The sequence below is a fragment of the Ailuropoda melanoleuca genome, chromosome 17, assembly GCF_002007445.2.
Source record: "Ailuropoda melanoleuca isolate Jingjing chromosome 17, ASM200744v2, whole genome shotgun sequence".
NCBI classification, from domain to species: domain Eukaryota; kingdom Metazoa; phylum Chordata; class Mammalia; order Carnivora; family Ursidae; genus Ailuropoda; species Ailuropoda melanoleuca.
In genome coordinates this window covers 19,123,937-19,145,379 of record NC_048234.1, presented here as the reverse complement: position 1 = coordinate 19,145,379, position 21,443 = coordinate 19,123,937, and the positions used below count along the sequence as shown (strand labels likewise).

Genomic DNA, 21,443 nt, shown 5'->3' with positions numbered 1-21,443 from the left:
ATCACTTCTCAACTTGGCCCCCAAGATCAGCTTCTTGGTCTGAGCTACCCTGCAGGAACGGGCCAGACCTTCATATGCAACACATTGCTTCTGTGCATCCATTTATTCTCTTCCATCCCCTCGCCCAAAGACCCCAGGGCTTACAGAAATAATCTACACTATAATAGGATAAATGATCATAAGAGGACATCAAACCAAGGGAAAATAAGTGTAGATAAATAACATAAAAATGAGAGACAGGTGAGTCCTCAAAATGCATGCTTCTGATATTGTTGAATTGCTCCAGGTAGATCAAAATTGGCTTCAAGGAGCCTGGTGAGTCTAACCAGTTCAAGTCCTCACTAGGCTGCCTCAAACCTGATTCTCCTCATCTTCTACTAGTTCCGTGTGACCCTAAGTCCCCGCCTTCCTGTGTCTGTTGCTCCATCCCCAGACTTTTTGCAGTTACATGGACAATCATCCTCTTTTGATGATTCCAATACAGAATTCAGAATAATATAGCCATGAAGGGCATGAGTTCAAGTCCCCCTCCTCACCCCAGATTTCAGCTGTTTTCTCATTTATAAAATAAGAATATGAATTTTACCTACCTCCTAGGGTCCTTGAAGAGTTTAGGTGAGGTAATATATGCTAAAGAGATAGACTCAGGTTTTAGAACCACTCACCCTCGTTCCTCTCCAAGTCCTTGACCAAGAGAGCCATATACACAAGAATCAATGGGAGATGCACTCCATTTTTTAAAATTAATAACCAGACAAGCACATGATTTTCTCCTTTCCTGTCTCCCAACTTCAGGGCTTCTCTGGAGAACATGACATAGAATAAAGGCCTCTTCTTTCTTGTACCCTCATCTTAACTTAGAGTTCGGGTTTGCAGAAAAGACCCTGAAGTTACTCACCTATCCAGCTTCATGGGTAAGAAAGTTCTTCCCACCCACCCAGTCACAAGCAGAAGGTGGAAAACTGTGAGCAGGGAAGATGTCAGAGTTTTTTGAGGCAGACAGGCCAGCGGCCCCAGCCGAGTGTGCTTTACCACATGGAGGCAAGAGCTTAAGAGAGGGCCGCGGACTGTGAACCGTGCTTCAAGACGCAGTCACCTGGTCCAGTGAACCGTGATCCAGTGAGTGTCTTTGGCTATAAGTAATCAAGTTAGTGACTCATAACATAGGGACACAAAGGGAGGTGCTCAAGGGGCAAAAATTGTGGAGAGGAGCCTGAACATTCCTTTCCCCTCCGCAATATATAAAATCACAGGGCATGAAGCTTAGCACCTAGAAAACCCTTGGTACCTCATACACGTTTGATGTTTTCCGCATGGCTGTTACCATGATTTTAATGTAAAATCGCTTTTCACCAAAGGTGTGCCCATTTATACTCCTCCCAAGAATTTAAGAAAAAAAATAGTTTTATCACCTCTGTGCCATATATGCAATCCAAGTTTGTATCAAAATTCTGTTTCTTAAATATTTCCTACCTAATGAAAGCTAGTACTCATTTCTTCTTCCCTTCACCGAAAATCAACAGGTTACTTTCCATATTCCCTGATATCTGCATATGTTGTTAATGTTTCTTTATTTTGGGTTATCATCTAAGATAATAGGACGATTTGTCCTCGTGTCTTCTTATTGCTTTCAATGTCACTTGTATTCATTTTAGATCTCAGTTTTCTAGAGGTCAGGGAGGAACGTTTGATTAATTCACTCAGCATATACTACACAAAAGTGTGTGCGTGTGTGTGTGTGTGTGTGTTCGTGTGTTGGACATGGGAAGCAAGTAATAGATATAGCCAATTCCTGACTACTTACAGACAAGAATCTAGGTCTTTATTTTTTCTCTTCCTAATCTCACAAAGAAGAAAGGAAAGGGGGAAGTGGGAAGAGAATTTTCTCCTGTAGAAGAAGCTCCCAATAAAACTAGAATGTGGGGGTGTTCTACTGATTTTATCTATCATCCTCTCTTTCCTCCAGTCCTCGGTTGTGACAGAATTTACAGGAAGCCACAGAGTGTTGTGGGATAAAATACTGTTGAGATTTGGGATCAAACTTCCAATGTGCAAACATTGGCTCTACCAGTTATTAGCCCTGTGACTCTAAGCAAAGCACTCGATCTCACTTCAGTTACCTCCAGCAAAGATTGGGAATATCCACAATGCCACTTTTGTTATATTGTAAGGATCAAATCATTCAGTGTAAATAGCGCGCGGAGACAAAAGACATGTGTAAAAAATTAAAACCATTACTAGTTCCTATTGATAATGATAACTGTAGTCATTTCACATGGCACTGAGTACAAAGCTGTCTAGGAATCAGAAAAGAAAGGCTTATTTCTTTTTCTTTTTGTCTTATCCAGCTTCCTACAGGAAAATAAACACTCATTTATTTAGGATCCCAGGGGTAGACGAGGTAGAGCTCACCTGCCAGGCTGAGGGTTATCCCCTGGCGGAAGTGTCCTGGCCAAACATCAGTGTTCCTGCCAACACCAGCCACACCAAGACCCCTGAAGGCCTCTACCAGATCACTAGTGTTCTGCGCCTAAAGCCATACCCTGGCAGGAACGTCAGCTGTGTGTTCTGGAATGCTGACATGGAAGAACTCTCTTCAACCGTCATTGACCCTCATGGTAAGAGCGGCCCCCTTTTCCTAACTCCATCAGTCAGCGTTTAGACAGGAAATAGAGGGCACACTCGGAATGAGTAATTTGAGGTTGAAGTGATAAAAGATCTGATTATGAAGGTGTGGTCAGGATTTAGGGAAGCTAGTAAGGCTATTGCAGGACCCTGGGCCTTCAACAGTCAGGGGAACAATTACCACCGTTGGAGTAGTTACTGAATCCTGGGAAAGGGAGCTCTAGGGAACGTGCCCCTTGACAGGAGCAGCTGCCTCCAGTAGGGGATGTTGCCACCTGCAGCAACTCTGCACGATGGAAGCTGAGTCAATGAACCCCCCAACCTCCTCCTCCTCCCACCCTCCAACCTCCAGCTGGTGCCCCCCATTGGCTGAAGCCAGCTGGAAGTCAGAGAACAAGGGAGTCCCCTGCTGTGTTCCATAAAGGTCAGCCTCTCAGAGCACAGAGCACAGCCTGGAAGGGTAGAGAATGGATCTGAAGAGGAAACAGAAAATATCCAGCACAAATCTAATCACTGTGACTCAGGCGCAGTGCAAGGAGTCAGCAGGATGAATATTACTTTGCTGGCTTTGCTGATAGTCAAGTGGTTATGGGATTTCCAAGGAAAACTGGCCTTTTGTAAAACCTTTCAGAGCCTTTGCTGACTATGCTGAGTCCCGTCCTTTAGAATTTCATACACCAGAACAATTTCAAACAATTTTGGGAGTCTGGCTATTTTTTGTTTGCCAAATAAGAACATTTATTTGCCAAATACGAGCAATTAACATCCAGTATCAAAATTCTTTCATAAGAGACAGGTCATTTTATCACCAAGCACATCGTAAGTTTCCTAGTGCTCCTGTAACTAATTACTGCAAAATTTGTGGGCTTAAGACAACGTGAATTTATTAGCTTAGCTTCTGAAAATCAGAAATCCAAAAGGGGCTTTGCTGGGTTCAAATCAAGGTATTGATAGGATGGTAGAGGCTCTAAGGGAAAGTTCCTTTGCTCATTTTTTCCAGCTTCTAGAGACCACCTGCTTTCCTTGGCTCATGGTCCCTTCCTCCGCCTGCAGAGCAAACAACTACATCCCTCAGACCTCTGCTTCTGTGTCATCACATCTGTCTTTAATTCTCCTGCCTCCCTCTTCTGCCCTGTAAGGACCCCTGTAATTACATTCGATGCCTCCTCCTAACCCAATAATCCAGGTTAATTTCCCCATTTCAAGGTCCTGAATATAATCACATCTGCAAAATCCCTTTTCCCGTGTGGGGTAACACTTTCACAGGTTTCAGGGATTCAAACATGGACATCTTTGAAGAGAGTCCGTATTCTACCATATCAGCAAAGGATATAATGTCCAAATAAAGGACAGTCCCTAGTACTGCTTTAATTTGACTTTATAGAAAACTTACTGTGCTGTCATTGTATTTCACTTTTTGCCCTATGTCTTAGTTAGACAAAACAGAGCCTATGATAGGAGTTTGTGTAGCATGTAAGTATTCAGGTGGTGACCTCAGGGAGCAAAAGGGAGAGGTTCAGGAGAGGTTCAGACAGGGAAGAAGGAAAAGTAAATATAAGAGTACATTATCAGAGTTGTTACTGTTGGCAAAACAGGAGCTCAAATACTCAAGGACCACCTGGGAAGTGTACAGATGGCCTCCTTAGATGCTCACTCAAAGCATGTCAGGTGGAGGTCATCTGCTTTCACCCCCATAGATTGACGGTAGTGTCCAGGAGTATGCACTGCATCTCCCACCGTGAGCTATGCATGCATGTAGGCTGAGTGAACTCCCCCCAGCATCTGCAGTGTCAGAGTCACCCCAGGGCAGAGAGCAAAATAGCCATTTGAGGTGAATGAAGTCCACCTAGACTTCTACTGAGCCATGGCTGAAGTTAGAGGTGAAGCCGAGAGGCGGTGACGCAAGACTGCAGCAGTCTGTCCCTTGCACTGCTGAAGTTCACCTACAACCCTACATTAAGTCCACTGTGACTAAGCTGTAAGGCAGCCATGATCATCACTTCAAAAGATTTCATATGCAAGAGTTCACAGAACAAGCTACAGTTCCTGCTGCTACAGTTGAGCCCGAGCCATAACTGATCATTGAGATCTCTCTCATCCACCGTACATTCTAGATTTCCCTCACTCAGCACTTCAGATGGAAGAGTTTGCTTCCCTGGGGGTGGGGAGGGGACTGGTGACTCTGACTTTCAGGCCTGAGAGAACTGAGCCTTTAGTTGCCTTGCCCTGAACAGACGGAGTTGTAGCAATTACCTTTTCATTGTTATTACTGAGCATGGAAGTCACACAAATCAGAGAATCATGGATCCCTGAGTTCCAGACATAGTCTTCCTTGCCTGCCTTAGGTAGAAGCATTCAAGTTCTTCATGGTAATCAAGAATGATCACTCCGCCAGTACAGAAATTCTTTTCTCTGCCTGCTGGTCCACAGTGGGTAGAACTCAAGCTGACTGGGCAGTAGCTGTAAGTTTAGATGCAGGAGGACATAACCCTTGATAGAAGCACTTGCCACTAGGAAGCTGGACCTTTAATCCAGTAGAGCCTACATTTGTGGGGATAAGAAGCGAACATTCCACAAGTGGGTCACTGGATATGATGGTGAGAAGGACCAAACTTCAGCATTGAGGAAGCCCTTGCTCAGAAGCAGCATGTGCTTGAAGCGAGATTATCAGGGGCAAGTGAATCAGAACCTGACCAGAACCATCCATCATTCAGCCACATTCAGCCCTCGCTGAAATCAGGGCTGGGACTGACAGGATAGGACCTGGTGCATCAGAGATATCTTATCTATCTCAAACTTAAGGACATCTCATCATGGACTGGCACCAGTCTACAGACAAGTCCAAGAACGTTGAAGTGACTCAATGTCCATCTTGTCATTAATTTCCCAGGATTTTCTTCTAGGGAAAATATAGCCAGCTGCATTGTCATCACCAACTCCCTACTTCCCCCATCCACACTTCACTACCCAATTCCAACATGAAAGTTTGCCCAGCTTCTTCCTAACTGATTGTGATAAAATAAGGAGGTAAAGAGAAGCGTTGTGCTAAGAATCTTGGTAGAAATGAAGCCATTAGAAATGCCTCATTTTTAGGGTCAACTTTGAGTAAAAACAGTGAATTAGGCAAGTTGGTCTTTCAACATTCTCTCTCTCTCTTTTTATCACAGTGAAGATCCCCAGACTTGTCACCTTATGAAAACTGAGCTATAACTAATTCATACTAGAACTTTGGAGGCATTTAAATGCTAACGATCACAAGGGAATTTATTTTTCTTAGAATTGCTTACTTAACTGTCCTTTGCTGTGTGGAATCTCCTGCCTGGTTAAGGATGGAATGTGGTTTTCCAGAAGGGTCAGGGAATTAGGGGCTGGGTAAGATGAATTTAGAAATAACTAGAATGTAGCCTTTCCGCCACTGATTACATCAGTATTTTTTTTCTTTGTGGTAGAGAAGTGGCAGGGCACACTGACCATTCCTCTGGAAACCTTGAACCAGTGAAAAGTTACGAATGAAGTAAGGTGGCCCTTCTTTCAATGGAAGCCAGAGTAGCTGAATGCATAGTCAACAGTCATGGGAGGGGCCTGTGGGGTCTGCATCAGCTCAGGATCCTCTAGGGTATCACTCGCAAATGCAACTGGCAAAGAGATAAAGAGATCTTTGTGCCATTAGAGATTTCTCAGTCTGGGTTTACCCATCCTTCCCAGAGTTATATCCATGCTACTACCCCCTGACATGGTTCCTGGGCTCCATTCAGCTCCCCTTCCTCACTGTGTGCTCTCTGAACTTGCTTGCCCATCTCCCACCTCCATGATTTCTTTGCTCAGGTGGTTTCTCCCACATAAAATATAGTCACCCTCTTCACCAACTTCAAGCCCACCCTTTCTCCAGAGCAGTTTATATAACTCCAGGACACAAGAGGTCTTTACCTTATTTCTCCTCCTGAGACTGATTACATGTAGCATGACTTTGTTTGCCTGTGACTATACATGTCTTTTATCTTTCATTGCTATTTTATTTTCCATGTATTTTAATTGTTCACATGGGTCTTCTTTATATCCAGACTAAAGCAAAAACAGAGCAGTCTGCCCATACTAAGTGCTCAATAAATGACAGATTAGTGGGTTGGAGGATTAGTCTTGATAATCCTAGTCCCATTATCCCAGCTGCCAGACTATATGGGTGGCCAGGTCTCAGCAATCAAATGATGCCCTAGTTTGTGGTCCAAATACCAGCAATAAATGACCAAAGTCACACATCCTCCCACAGTTACTTCTATTTCTCAAACGGATTTTTAAGTTGCCTTATGACTGGCCCCTTTCTACTCATTCTCATCAGTTGAGCTGCTCCTTGCTGACTTCTGTGACCCACCACAAACTTCTCCAGAAGTCAATGAATAAAGCAAATACAGCAATGAGAGTGGTGGTGGGAGGTGCTCCAGTGGCTCTAGAATGTGATTGAACATCCTAACATTTAACAAGAAATGAAAGGTCAATGAGACCATTTTCTTTTTGAAACAAGGGTTCTTCTGCTTGGCCAGTTGTTGCATTTTCATGAGGAAATGTAATGAAAATGGAGACAGGAAATAACTCTAACAACATTCTTGTGGTGTGGGAAGTGAAGCCCTCCCAAGGGACCTGGAGGGGACTCTCTGACAGTAGTCAAGAGCATGGGCTCTGAAGTCAAACGAACTTAATCTTTAAGTCCTCTCTCTGCTACTACTAGCTTTGAGAACATGAACATATAACTGAGACACCCTGGAGCCTGGTCTCACGTTTGTAGAATAAAGGTAAATAATGATAGATACCTTAGAGTGTGATTGTGGGGATTGAATGAAACACGCTTGCAAAGTCCTCAGCACTCAGAAAGCACGGAAATGGGGGAAAATATAGTGCCTTTAGCAAAAGTGCATGGGACTGTGGCAAGGATAAAGCATGGTTTTCTCATTGGATCATCATATCATTGTTAAGTAACATGTAATTATTATAAAACAATCTATAAGAATATATATTAGGATATAGGCTAAGCTGCCATAACAGGCCTCAAAAGACAGAAGCATATTTCTCTCTTATGTAATATTCAGAGATAGAAGGTGATTCAGAGCAGGGAAGTATCTATATTCTATTCTTTCTGGGTTCTTTCCATCTTGTTGCTCCCCCATGCTGTAGAATGTTGTCTCTGTTGAATTGTGTGGGTAGTCACTGGGTAACTACCACATCCATGTTTCAGAAAGGGAAAAGAATAGTGAAGACATATCCAACGCCTTAAGGCCAGGACTCAGAAGACTCATGACTTGAACTTACTTTTCATGGTTGGTCACACCTAACCTCAAGGGAGGCTCCAAAATGTAGTCTTTCTGAGAAGCCATGTGTCCAGCTAATGTCCTAATAGGGAAGAAGGGGAGAATGGATTTAAGGGATAAGCATCAGTCTACCACAAGATAACTAAGGACAGGGAGGATCAGACCAGGTAGACTAGGCAGATGATTAATTAAGCCCCCAAAATCCTTATTGACATCTTTCATGTAGATGGTACTTGGCTCTATAAGGGATTCAGAGGTGACTTAGGTGAAGTCTTTGCACTCCAAATACTTACAATCTAAGCAGACCAATGTTCATCGTTAGAAAGTCTTCAAGGTTGAGTAGAACTGTACATGGAAGGGGTTGTGAAGGAACTTGCAAAGGACGCAGCAGGTTTGCACAAAGGTTCTGAGGTAGGGATTTCTCTGTTGTGCGGACACTGAAGGTCCCAGGGCTCCTTGACTCCCAGTGCTATTGCAGTGGTGCTTAATAAGCACTTCCTAAAAGTAAAAGCATTTGTAGTCAGTGCGGGTTATCCAGTGTGTAGATGAGCCAGGCTTCTGAATCCTTTTTTCCTTACTGTTCACCACACTGTTTTCAATAGAGACAAATAACTGTGGGGCCTGAGCTTTGGAGCAAACAGATCCAGGCTTGCAATCATGGCTTTGCTACTTGTTTTGCAGTGATAACCTCAGATAGATTATTTTAGCACGTCTGAGCCTTACTTCCTGAACTCTAAAATGAGGGGCTCAGATTAAATGATGTCTAATCCCTTCTCAGCTAAAACGATCTATGATTCTCAGATGGCATTGAGATGGGGGAGAGGGAAGGCAGCTGGCAGGATTGAGCCCTTCCTCCCCAGCAGTTTTGCCAGTTTTTTCCTGAACCAGACTCTTGTGTTTATTCTGTAGAAGTCACACCATGGGGCAAAATTCAGGGTCTTGGAAAGGGCACAGCTTACTGTGGGTACTCTTTTACTTCTTATTATGAAGCCCCCTCCAGGCCTCCCCATTGTCAGTCCGGAGCCCTTATTCTAACCTATAGATACCCAGAGCTCTCCTCTACAAGGCCTTCCCCTGTCTCCAGAATTGCTCTTCTCATCCACCTCTCTACTAAACTCACCTTTTCCTCAGCGCCAGAACACTGATTAGCTGAACCAAGGAAAGGGCTCGTTGTAGTAATTCATACTATGGTATGAATGACTGGATTTTGGTTAACACCATCTACAATATTGTATTTTCCCAAAAGGATCCTGTTAATTCTTGAAATTGAATGACTAATGGCATAGATTCTGAGCACCGCAAATGCTTGACAATGGAGGGAGAAGACATGTTTGGGTTGAGGGACTATCCTACTGGGAAGAAAAATTATGATGATGATGATGATAGATAGATAGATAGACAGACAGACAGACAGACAGATAGATGTATCAGAATGATGAAAAACACAGAATCTGGAACCAGACAGCCTAGATTATATCACAGCTCTGTCTCTTACTGTGTAGCTTTGGGAAAGTTTCCTAGACTCTTTGCACCTCATTTTCTTCACCAGTAAAATGAGGTTCATTGTAAATCCTGCTACATAGGGTGGTTGTGAGAAGTAAACGAGCCAGTACCTGCAGCACACATAGATCAGTACCTGGCATGGAATAAATGATCGCTGCGTGTTGGCCGTGTTGGTTGTAACCTACTCAGATGGCCAACTTGTTGGTTTACCTCTAAGGTACCATGTAATGAGTTTCTGGTGCTTTTCTTTCAACCAGTTGGCAAAGAAGTTGACATCTCTTCAAACTGGCTGCTTCATGTTTTCATCCCTTCCTTCATCATTGCTCTGATGTTCGTAGCTACAATGATAGGCCTAAGAAAACAGCTCTTCCAAAAGCTTTCTTTTAGAAAAGGTAAGTGAGCTTTATTCAAGGGAACCAAATGGACTGGGGGTCTGCAGTGTTGAGGCTCTGCTTTGCCCCAGTGGCCTTCAGCTTCCCAGTTTCACACAAATCTCCTCAGGGCTTGTGCATCACTTTGGACTTAGGGGACTCATCCTGATGATTTTTCCCCAGAAGAAAACGGCTCTAGTCTTCAGTGAGCTGAAATCTTCATACTGAGTATTTTAAAGGGAATGTTTTGTTCCTGTGCTGAAATAGCTTACTTTGTTCTTTGAGCTAAGAAGTGTCATTAGCCTCATGAGATCAGTGTTGTTTTGGCAATGCAGACTGCTATGTGGTCAGAGTTCACTGGTGGGAGGATGCCAAGATCACTTCAGAGGATTCCTTCAGTTTTCATCCCTTGTTCCCCCAGGCTGGGTGTTAGTTGGTCTAAGCCTTCCCCCCAACCCCCAGGAATCTGAATCCCCTCGTTGGTAAGGAAACGAGAAAAGTGTGTGAGGCCATTTGGGACAGGAAAAGCACCTGTTTTGCTGGTGCCCTGAAGTCTTTTAACAGCTCCTCAGGAGTCCCTTCTTAGCCTGTCCTGTTGTCACCCACCCACTCCTGTTGTGCAACCTTTGAACCCTGGCCACAATATCTGCAGACTGGCGCTTTCCTAAACTGTTCCTTTGTCAGGACCCAATGAGCTCCTCCCAGAGTCTAGACATGGCCCTTGTCTATAGAAAAGAAATGACATGTGGGATTAATTCAATAGAAATTTGGGGTGGTCACTATTTGAGAATTGGGAGGGTTAAAACCCTCCCATGTGGTGGTCATCATGCTACATTTACAGTCTAACTTCTATATTCTCTTCTGCCATAAGATATCATTGCCCTATGTATGCCCCAACTTGGGTGCTAACCACAAAACCCTCTACTATAAAATCTGAGGAATTATTGTCAACAGAAATGGGGGTGAAGGTTGAGGAGTAAGGAAGAAATGAAGAAGGGAGGGAGAAAAGAGGAAGAAGGGGAAAAGGAAAAAAAGAGAGAAATGATAGAAATGGAGAGGAAGGCCATCTCACCATACTCAGCTTTTGTTCTTAAAGTACTTCCTTCTCCTTGTTCACCTAAGTTGGTCATCCTTTAAATCTCAGCAAAGCTGCCACTTCATGAGGCCTCCCCTGATTCTGCCCCCTCATCACACCCATTACAGCAAATCCCCTTGTGAGATGCTTCCATGGTACCTATGTCTCCTTTCAATACACTCAGCCCACACTTAGATATCTAGGACCTGTTTTAATACCTTGGGCTCCAAATGCAATTGCATCCCTTTTAATTTTCCAATTAATTCCTTGAGCACCCACCTGCCTGTCTTAGCCAGAAGTCCAATGTCTCCCTCTTACAGTTTCCACTTCCCTACCTCCCATGGACTGTCAGGAGGCTAACTTAGCCCACAAGGATGCTACTTCCAAACAGGCAGGGAGGTTCCTGGAGAGCCAGGTCAGTTCCCCAGAGGGCCCTGGTTTTGAGCGACTGCTCTTTCTACTCCTGCCATACACATCTCTGTTCCCTCTGGGGAGGGAGTGTCTCCATCCACCAGGCTTGCTGGTCCAGATCCCCACATAGACCAGAGTGACCCAAGATGACAACTTTCTGACTCCCCTCACATGTTCTGCCATTGCTCCCAAAGCAAGACCCTCAAGAGCTAATGAGGCCTAAGGGGCTTCCTGCTTTAAACACAACTGTGCCCGGCCAGCCTCCTTGACTCAAGGCCTTCATGTTAAGCCTGGGATGCCAGTCCTAACTTCCTTCTCTTGAGTTCCTCTTAGGGCCAGTGCCATCCTGAACTTCTCAATCTATCTGAGAGAGTCAAGTACAATGGTGGCAATCTCAGCCCCTTTCTGTCCAGAAGGCCCCTCAGCTCCTAAACACATTTACCCACCTATGTCTCAATGACCAGCTCTGCACGCCATGATGCATGGGGAGGGCAGCTGGGATCAGTCCATAAAAGGTTCTCCTAACCATCTGTAAGATGAGCCCTCAACAGTTCAGGGCTCCAGGTGACTTCTTCTGGAGAAGAATCTGGCAACTTGTTTTGTAAAAATAATGTCAAGTTCTGCTTCATGAGCATAAGGGCTGTGTTTCTCTTATTCACTAATATATGTCCACTGTCTGAATCATTACCTGGCATATGTAGACGTTCAATAAAATTTTACCCTGAACCTACTGTATGCAGGTACCCACTAACCTGCTCTGCATGGTATAATAGCATATGTGGTTATTTAAGTGTAAATTAAATAAAAATTTAATTCCTTGGTCACATTTTAAGAGCTTATACCTTGCTAGTGCTCAATAGTGACATGGGGCTAGAGGTCACTGCATTGGACAGAGCAGATATACAATATTTCCATTTTTGCTGAAAGTTCCGTTAGACAGCACTGGGCTAGACCCTTTACAAACTCCTTTTCAGTTAATTTTACAAAAACTGCTTGAGACAAGGAGTAGTGTCTATATTGCAGATGAAGAAACGGAAGTTCAGAAAGTATTCCTAAAGTCATGTAACTGGGATCTGAACACAGGTCTGTCTGACACTAAAATGTGTGGCCTTTTGTTAACAAAGTGCTTAAGAAAAATTGACTCAATCTAAATAGTATTATTTTGGGCAATGGAAGGAGAGAATCTCAACCCAAAAGAATTGAGTGACTTTATCATTGGCTGAGCCAATGGCAAAGCCAAGAACAGGATCCAGGAAGAGTCACCAGCTATAGAGACCAGATCTCTAGGACAGGCCTGCAGATTTTAAGCACAGTATTTCTCAACCTCTCTGTAGTAAGGAACCACTTATTTTTATATTTCTAATACGATAGGGTCAATGCTTTTGCAATATATACTAAAAATGGAATTACTAAAAAGTGAAATAAAAAGACATATAAGCTCAGTATTTGCTAGATTCAATAAATATATGACATTTCAATAAATATCAGGGGGAAAAAACACAGTACAAGAATTACTATAAAGGCTTCTAAATGCTTATGCTAAATCTCTGTAATTGTCTCATCGTGGGCTGGTGAGCAGTAGGTCACCTACCACCAATAGCCCACGGACTCTACACTTTGAATGGCAATGCCCTAAAATACTGAGCCAGGACTTTACAGGGATTTAAACCAAAGACCAAATATGTTGGCAGATGGTTGCATAAGAACCACAAAATGGCAGCACTAACCCCAAGCTTTAGAGAGGACTGCCCTGAAACTCTACCATGCAAGGGCAATTTCTGAGGGTTAACTCTTAGGCTCCTTTCAAATGTGAATCCTCTTAGAGGAGACAGCGGTGCTGGATGGAGGCCCTCAAAGTCCAGGCCATGGTTAGCATTGTCATGAGGGAGTTCCTAAAAATCTGGCGTGCAGAGCAAAAGCAGAATTAGGGATGCACTGAGTTCAGGAACCCAGGCAACTTCGGGACATGGGCATCAAGCTCCAAGAAAATCAGAGTGGGGGGAGGGGAACATGTGACGTCAGAAGTTGAAAAAGAGATGAAACCAGGGAAACAGTGGTGAGAGCATCCCATTATGTGAACTTGTGCCTCTGCCTCCCAACTTGCTTTGAACCAGTATCTGTCACGTACACCTTAGTGTAAATTGATTGATCAGGCCTCTTGCTCTGTGTAGGGCAGACAGGAAGGAAGTGGCAGTCAAGACCAAAGAAGAAAAAGGAGAGAGAATTCTGAAGCTGGGCATTTCCTGGGCTGAATACCCAAGTTAGCAGTCCCTCGGCCTTTGAGTGCCTGGGACCAGGGGCTGAGAAAGGAACAGAAAGTACAGGAGTGCTTTGTTTGCAATTTTCACCCAAGGGTACAGTTTTACTCTGTCATTCAGCCTACGGTCTCAAGCCACAGTGCACATTTGGATTTCTACATGTGATTTATTTGGATCAACTTTTTGTTCTCCCATCTTTTAGTCTAGAAACAGAAAACTTTTCTCATTAATCTTATTCCATCGCTGGGATTTCTCTTTTTCAGACACAACAAAAAAATCTGTCACCACCGTAAGGAGGGAAGTGGACAGAGCTGTGAGTAGTCATGATTTTTCTTAACTTTTTCTCTCCCAGCTTGAATTAAGAAATAGCTCCTGTTCTGCGAATGCACAAAGGGCAACTGAATAGTTTTAGCCTGTATGGAATCTTCCTGTTGAGTGGCATTTCAGCTAGCTGCTGTTGTAAATTTACGTTGTTCCATACTGTTCTTGGGAGAAAAAAGGTATCTGCTGTATAGCCACGGAAGAGTTGTAGAGCCTTGGTCTGTCTCTATTCCTAAGCACTCCAGCACCAGGACATCTGGGCTCAGGTACTTAGAAACATGGTTAACATTTAACAGCAAGGGAAGATATTCAACTATGAAGCAATCAACAGTTTGTGGTTTTGCAAAAATTACTAAGTACGTTGTTGGCGGCTGTGGGTCAAGGTTGTAATGCTCGGGGAGTAGAGGTCTCTTCATGAGGCTGACAGGCTTGGAGCTGGAATTTGTGGGAAAAGATGTGATGTGGAGTTCTGGAGAACTGGAGTTGCTAACATCATTCAGGCTGGTTGGATGAAAAGCTTCGACCCTAGGGAAATGGTGTTTTGGGGACCCACAGGCCCGGGTCATATTGCATAGAGTATTTCTAGCTTTCTTGGGAAAGCCGCCTTTCCTTTTGTAATCTAGGAATCACGTGGTATGACACATGAATTCATGAGTTCACCAAAATTACAGGCAATTCACAGAAAGTTCTAAATAACTTTGTTATCTGCTACTCAAAACATTCAGAACCGGTCATTTTAGAATTCTGCTGAATATATCTGTAAATTTCCAGAGACACCAACTGTAAAAACAATTCTAGAAAACCTTCAATATCAGGGTCTGTGTCTGGCTAATACAGAACACATGACAACTCATAAGCACAAAATATGACCGGAAGGAATGAAATTCACCCACTCGTGATATACGTCCTGTTACCGTCATGCTCATCCCTAGGCACAGAACCAAGGAACAAATGCAGCTCAGGCCTGGACTAGGTCCAGTTATGCTGAGTTTCTCTGAATCAGCAATGAGATTTTCTTGACTCAGAAAAGCTTCGGATTCATGCTGGCCATCCTAATTGAAACATCTGTTCCTTGAGAAACAAAACTCCTGTGTCCCTGTAGGTGGGTGCACTTGGTTACAAGTGAGTTTCCATGGGAGCAGCCTCAACATTTGCCTGAGTTTCATGAGCTCTAGTCTTTGTGTAAGTGTCTCCTGCAACTGCTCAACGTGAGGAAGAAATAGTGAAAGTCTTGAGAGCAGTGGTGGTAAACTCAGATGCCCACAGGGCCAGGCAGGTGCTGAAATGAGTAAAAAGGACATTCTAATACCAGATCGGGAATGGTGACAAATTGGAGGGCATATTCCCTGTCAATTAGCACTAGCCTAATGCTGTCAGAGAAGATGGAAAACCAGATTTTTATGTAAAATGTCCTGGTTATTAAATGCTTCCTGAAAGTATTTCAAATACCGAACAAAGCAAATAAAATATGTCCATAGGCTAATTGAGCCCATCAATGACCAGTTGCAGCCTCTGTCCTAGAAAGTATCGTCAGAAAGAGCTTGGAATCTGAGTAATGAAGGCAGAGCTGTCTATCTGAGGAACTGAGGAATCTTCAAAGGCTTGCAACCATTCTAAATGTCCCATCCCATGGCCCCCACATGGTCTGAATTTTGCACTGTTAATAGTGTGATTTCTTTGGATTAACAGTATCACACCCATTTTTAAACAATACATCTCCTTATAAACAGAAAAATCTCATACCCTTTTTCAGTAGTATCTGAAATTCAAATAAAATATCTTGGTCAAAAGTCAAATTAAAGAAATTAGACTAATTCTCTTTCCCCCCAACTGATTATATATAGTTACTCTTTGTAGCTTTGAACCTGGGGAGGGGAGAGTCAAGGAGGTGAGAGAATGATGCTCTTCCTTTCTCTTCTTCACCCCTCCCTGGCACTTACCTGAGAATATGTGGTATACTGTTAAGAGGTCAGGGCCACTTAGGAATGCATCACAGAGGACTCACATGGGAATGTTCCTGATATTACTAATTACAAGAGCAACAAATTAGAAATAATCAAATGTGAGTCAGTAGGAGACTAGGTGAATAGGAAGTATACATAGCAACTAAAATGAAAGCACCAAAACTGGATGTATTTCTGAGATGGATAACTCTGAAAAATACAATTTTGAGAGGAAAGATAGATTCCAGAAAGATATAGACAATATATTGGCAATTACAGAGTTTAAAAGCTTGCAAAGAACCTCTATGTAGTGTTTATGGAAACTGTCATGTGAAGTACAAAAACAGCATGGAATTTATAAACACCAAATTTAACCCCTTCAGCTGGGTGGTGGGCACGCAGATGTTGATGGTATTATCCAGGGGGGTGGGCACGCAGATGTTGATGATATTATTCTTTTTTTAATAATTTTTATTTTATTAAATTAGTCACCATACAGTACATCCCCAGTTTTTGATGTAGTGTTCCATGATTCATTACTTGTGTATAACACCCAGTGCACCATGCAATACGTGCCCTCCTTACTACCCATTGACGATATTATTCTTATACTCCTTTGGATGCCTGAAATATTTCTTTTTATAAAAAAGAGGTCATAATTAAAATTCAAGAGGTTAAGATTCAAGTTTTTCTGTGAGCTATCTATGCACTTTTAGGAAAGATCCACCCCCTTTCTGGGCTTCAGTTTTGTCACCCATAAACCAAGAAGGTTGGACCAAATGCAGAGGAGGGCAAACAGGCCTCCTGTCACGTTCAGAAGGTGCCTAGGGCAGAGATGAGGATGGCTTGGGAGACCATTTCTAGGTGGGGAGTGTGGTGATTGATGAATGATGTCTGCTTTGGATGGGGAGAAGACATAGATCTTGGCCATATATTTGCCAAACGTGGAATAGATGATCTTTTTCAAAAACAGTTTTGTGTTTACCTGTGTTTGTCTTTATCTATGTCACGTACACACATATTTTAACACTTAGGTAAGGCTGACATATTATATTGTGTTCTATGTGTTCCATTTGCATTCAGTTGTTTGCAGATTGATTCAAATGTAGAAATTGACAATGATCAATGGTGGTGGAATAGTAAAGGAAATATGGCTCATTTTTACTTAGCATAACGTTTCATGATTTTGCCAACACAAATACCAACGTGTTAGATTTCAGTAGATTTTTTTTTAAGTTCCTCCCTATGAAGTTGCTCACCAGTTGTTGACTCTTTTTTTTATATATTTCTTTTTTTTTTTAATTTTTTTTTAAATATTTTATTTATTTATTTGACAGAGATAGAGACAGCCAGCGAGAGAGGGAACACAAGCAGGGGGAGTGGGAGAGGAAGAAGCAGGCTCACAGCAGAGGAGCCTGATGTGGGGCTCGAACCCATAACGCCGGGATCACGCCCTGAGCCGAAGGCAGACGCTTAACCGCTGTGCCACCCAGGCGCCCCACCAGTTGTTGACTCTTAATGGAGAACTAATTCAGCATTTTGGAGACTGTCGCCTGGGAAGAAGAGGGAGCAGGACAGGGAAATACTGATTTGGGGAATGGAAAGAAGCTGGGTCTAGGTCCCACTGTTTGGATAGCCAAGAAAACTTGATGCCTGTCTTTGAGGAACGGGTACTTCAGGCTTCTCCAGAGAAACAGAACCACAGAACCACTAGGAGACTGGCAAGTGTGAAATACGTAGGGCAGGCTTACAGGCTGGAAGTTCAGCTAAGACGTGAAATACGGAATCCCAAAATGGTAGCGTAGGCCAGCAGGCTGGGAACTCAGGTGGGGTTTCTATACTACAGTCTGAGGCAGAATTCCTTCTCTGCGAAATCTCTGCTGTTGCTCTTCAACTAATTGAATGAGACCCACCCACATTCTTGAAGGTAATCTGCTTTATTTAAAGTCACCTGATGGCAAGCGTTCATCACATCTACAAAATACCTTCACAGCTACATCTGGGCTAACTTTGACCAAACAACTGGATACACTAGGTTAGCCAAATGGACATAGAAAATTGATCATCACAGGCATCGAAGTGTGAGGAGGGCAGTCTTGGCTGGAGTAAGTGAATTTGTCAGAGTTCCCTGAGCCTTAAAAAAATATATATATAGAAGTATGTGACTCTCTATTATCTGGTCACAGATTTGTCCGAGAGGCCAGGGCTCTGTCTAAAACCCAGTCAGCCATGAACCTACCACCCACATGTGCATGCACACTCACTGTTTAGGGTTTTCTGCTCAGCTCGCTGCCTCTTTCAGCAACCAAAGGATGTGTGTGGTATCAGCATCCTGCACTTCATGTGTTTTGAAATAATGAATAGCTAAGTAAATATGGAGGCGGAGGAACAACACTGTCACCAAAATTCCCTGATAAAATTAAACTGAGGGGTTTGGAAATGATTTGTCTTACTGTCTATTTGTCTGCACTTCTTGGAGTTTATTCTGCAGTAAATGTAAGAGGTAACTGATTTTGACCGAATTTGTCTCACTACTAAAAGATAAATCTTGCTTAATTTTAGTTGTTGGCCAGCTCAAAAATAAATAACATACAACTTTCAGAACATTTTTTAAATTACATATTTTTTTCTGAGCGAAATGAAAAATAAAAAGGCATACAGGAAATAAAAATAACATATAATCCATTGCACACAGATTACCATGGTTAATACTTAAGATTGCTTGAATTTCTAACATTTTTCTGTATTTAAATTTTATAAAGTTAAATTATAATATGTATAGCTTGATATAGTTCTTTAACTTAATTTTGTCATTAGTATTAGTTATGTGCTGAAAATATAACTAATGGCTCCCATATTTTATTGTATACATGGACTGGGATTTACCTTACTCCCTATTTTTGGACATTTCATGTCTACCTCATAGAGTCGTTTTACATTTTTGTTATTTAAGTATTATCACAATAATAGCCTTATACATAAATCTTTATGTGCAGCTCTAATTATTACCAGGGGTAAAAATCTAAGATGCAAAATTACTGGGGTAAACCTATAGGCATTTTTAAGGCTCTAAAAATGTGTTGCTGAGTTGCCCTCTAAAAAGTTGTACCAATTTGTACTAGCAATATGTGAAAGAGCTAGTTTTATCATTACACCTGTCCCAATGCTGGGTATTACTATTTTTTAAATTTTGCTAATTTAGAAATTAAAAACTGTACATCTTTCTTTCTCTCTTGTTTTCTCTCTTGCTTTCTTTCTTTTAGAGAGAGAGTGTGTGAGCAGGGGGTGGGGGGAAGGGTGGAGGGAGAGAAAGGGACAGACTCTTAAGCAGGCTCCACACCCAGCACAGAGCCCAATCGCACAACCCTGCGATCACGACCTGAACCAAAATCAAGAGACAGGCACTTCAACCGACTGAGCCACCCAAGCAACCCCATCATTATTATTTTAATTTGCATTTTAAAGTTATTAGTGAGATAAAATATTTTCATAAATTTTTATCTTCTTTTGGGAACTGTCTATGCATCTTTTGTCCATCTTTTTACTTATGTCTTTACTTAGAGCTAATAGTAACCCATTACCTGCTATATATTTTATAAATTTCCCCTTGATTTGTCACTTACTGTTAAGCTGTTTTTTTCTTATCCTGAGAAAACAGGTATTGGGTATAGTAAAATTAGGTTCAGAGGACCAGATTATAAACATTAATGTTCTATATGTCATATATTTATTAAAAGAAAGTAAGTATAGGGGCACCTGGGTGGCTCAGTCAGTTAAGCGTCTGCCTTTGGCTCAGGTCATGATCTCAGGGTCCTGGGATCGAGCCCCATGTCTGGCTCCCTGCTCAGCAGCAAGTCTGCTTCTCCCTCTGCCTGTAGCTCCCCCTCCTTGTGTGCTCTGTCTCTCTGACAAATAAATAAATAAAATCTTGAAAAATAAGAAAATTATATTAATTATAAAATTTATGCTACGTAATAGCTTACATTGAATAGGATCTGCTGTTCCCAGAGGACTGAGTTACACGTTTCTAGAAAGCAGGTGCAGTGTCTTCTTCTTCCTTTCAAAGCCTATCACATCCTAGGATGTGTTATACTTTCAGTAGCTACCTATGAAATGATGGTCAACCAAAGTGAACATTCTGCTCTCAATTGATATGTGTCAGCTCAAAACGAGTGGGTGAACTACAGCCAGGGGGCCAAATCATCTCCTGTTTTTGTAAACAAGATTTTATTGAAGCACAGCCATGCTCAGTGTTTCCTCATTCTCTCCCAAACCTCACACTCCTTCCCCTGCCTCCGACAGCAGAGTTGAGGGACTGCAGCAGAGACCATATAGCCCACAAAGTCGAAATATTTTACAATCCGGCCCTACAGATAGCATGTGCTGGCTCCTGACCCAGAAGTTCTCCGTGGCTCTATGCCTTCCCTCACACTGAATGTACTCGGTCTTGCTCTCAAGGCTCTAATGCTATCACCAGCTCCCATCTCAGCTTCATAAAGTCTGAGGACAGAGCCCCACTGGGGTCCAGCCAGCTCACGGCCCTCAGGGCTCTCACTCTCCCACACCCATCCTTTACTGTCCCACTCTGCCTCACCCCCAAGCCACCTGTGTGAAGACAGTGTCAGGTCGCAGGCTGTGCAGGCAGCATCCTGGCCCCCCCACTCTTAGTCACATTTACCTAGTAGACGGAGTCTTGGGACTTGCCCTGACACATATGTCTGACAAGACTTCTGCTCAGGTAAATATTCTCCCTTCCCACTTAAGAAGGGAAGAGCTTGGTGGTTTTGCTTCATTGACCAGAGACTGACATGAGACCAATTCATGTGGGAGTGCCCAGCAGGACTAGCTCAAGCGACAGCTGTGCATAGAGCTGGGTTTTCCACTCCATGGCTCTGCCTTGAACTTTCTAGACAACTCTGGGAGAGGTGTTGCCTGTTCTTATTCTTGCGCAAATCCAGACTTCTCAGTCTTCCCAGATGGGCCTTCAAGGCCTTCACTTTAATATGATAAAAATCAAAAGACTCAGATCAAACTCGATGTGGCCAAAGAGATAGCTCATTGCCATTTTTCTCAGTAGGGGATGTGGTGGTCATTAGTGCAGTTTCACAGAGTTCTGGATCTCTTGCTTTTCTGTATGTGGTAAAATTGGTCTTCTCTACAATTAGGTTGTGGTTAGGTGCGGTCATGTGATTTGCTTTGGTCGACTAAATATAAGCATAAATGATGTGTGTTACTTCTGGGTTGAAGATATAAGGGCTAGCTTGTGCTTTACTGTAATTTCTTTTTTTGTGTGGTAAACAGCAACATTTGAGGTAGTGATTGTTTCCTCAGCCTGGGTCTGTGAGTAACTACAAATAACAGAGCCCTTTGCCGACCCTCAGTGAACATGGAATAAATCTCTGTTTATTATACAGAGATTTGGAGATTGTTTGTTACTACAGCATAATCAAGTCTCATCCTGACTGATACAACAGGGAATAACTGGAACCTCTACTTAATACAGCATGTACTGCCATTTACAGTTCTGTTTCTGAGGAATAACATGGGGAAATGCTTTCTATATAACAAAAAGAAAAGAAGGGTAAGATACAAATATATACTTAGTGTATCATTAATCTATTAAAAAAATGTTTTTA

At 42.6% G+C, this 21,443-nt stretch overlaps 1 protein-coding gene and 1 long non-coding RNA gene across 6 annotated transcripts in view; one reads left to right on the top strand and one right to left on the bottom strand.

Moving 5' to 3' along the window:
* The window catches only part of PDCD1LG2 (programmed cell death 1 ligand 2), an 85,807-nt gene that overhangs the window by 41,724 nt on the left and 22,640 nt on the right, over window positions 1-21,443 (top strand). For all 4 annotated transcript variants that reach the window (XR_004621703.1, XM_034647006.1, XM_034647008.1 and 1 more), the window contains 3 exons: window positions 2,349-2,618; window positions 9,686-9,820; window positions 13,807-13,856. Coding sequence is in view for 3 of the 4 variants with exons in the window: in XM_034647006.1 (XP_034502897.1) it covers window positions 2,349-2,618; window positions 9,686-9,820; window positions 13,807-13,856 (455 nt within the window). In the remaining variant the exon portion in view is untranslated. The remainder of the gene's footprint in view (window positions 1-2,348; window positions 2,619-9,685; window positions 9,821-13,806; window positions 13,857-21,443) is intronic.
* LOC105239505 overlaps window positions 1-21,443 on the bottom strand; it is a 71,058-nt gene that overhangs the window by 37,023 nt on the left and 12,592 nt on the right. For both annotated transcript variants that reach the window (XR_004621706.1, XR_004621705.1), the window contains exons 4-5: window positions 8,219-8,423; window positions 7,927-8,007 (exon numbers count right to left, since the gene is read on the bottom strand). This is a non-coding gene — a long non-coding RNA (uncharacterized LOC105239505). The remainder of the gene's footprint in view (window positions 1-7,926; window positions 8,008-8,218; window positions 8,424-21,443) is intronic.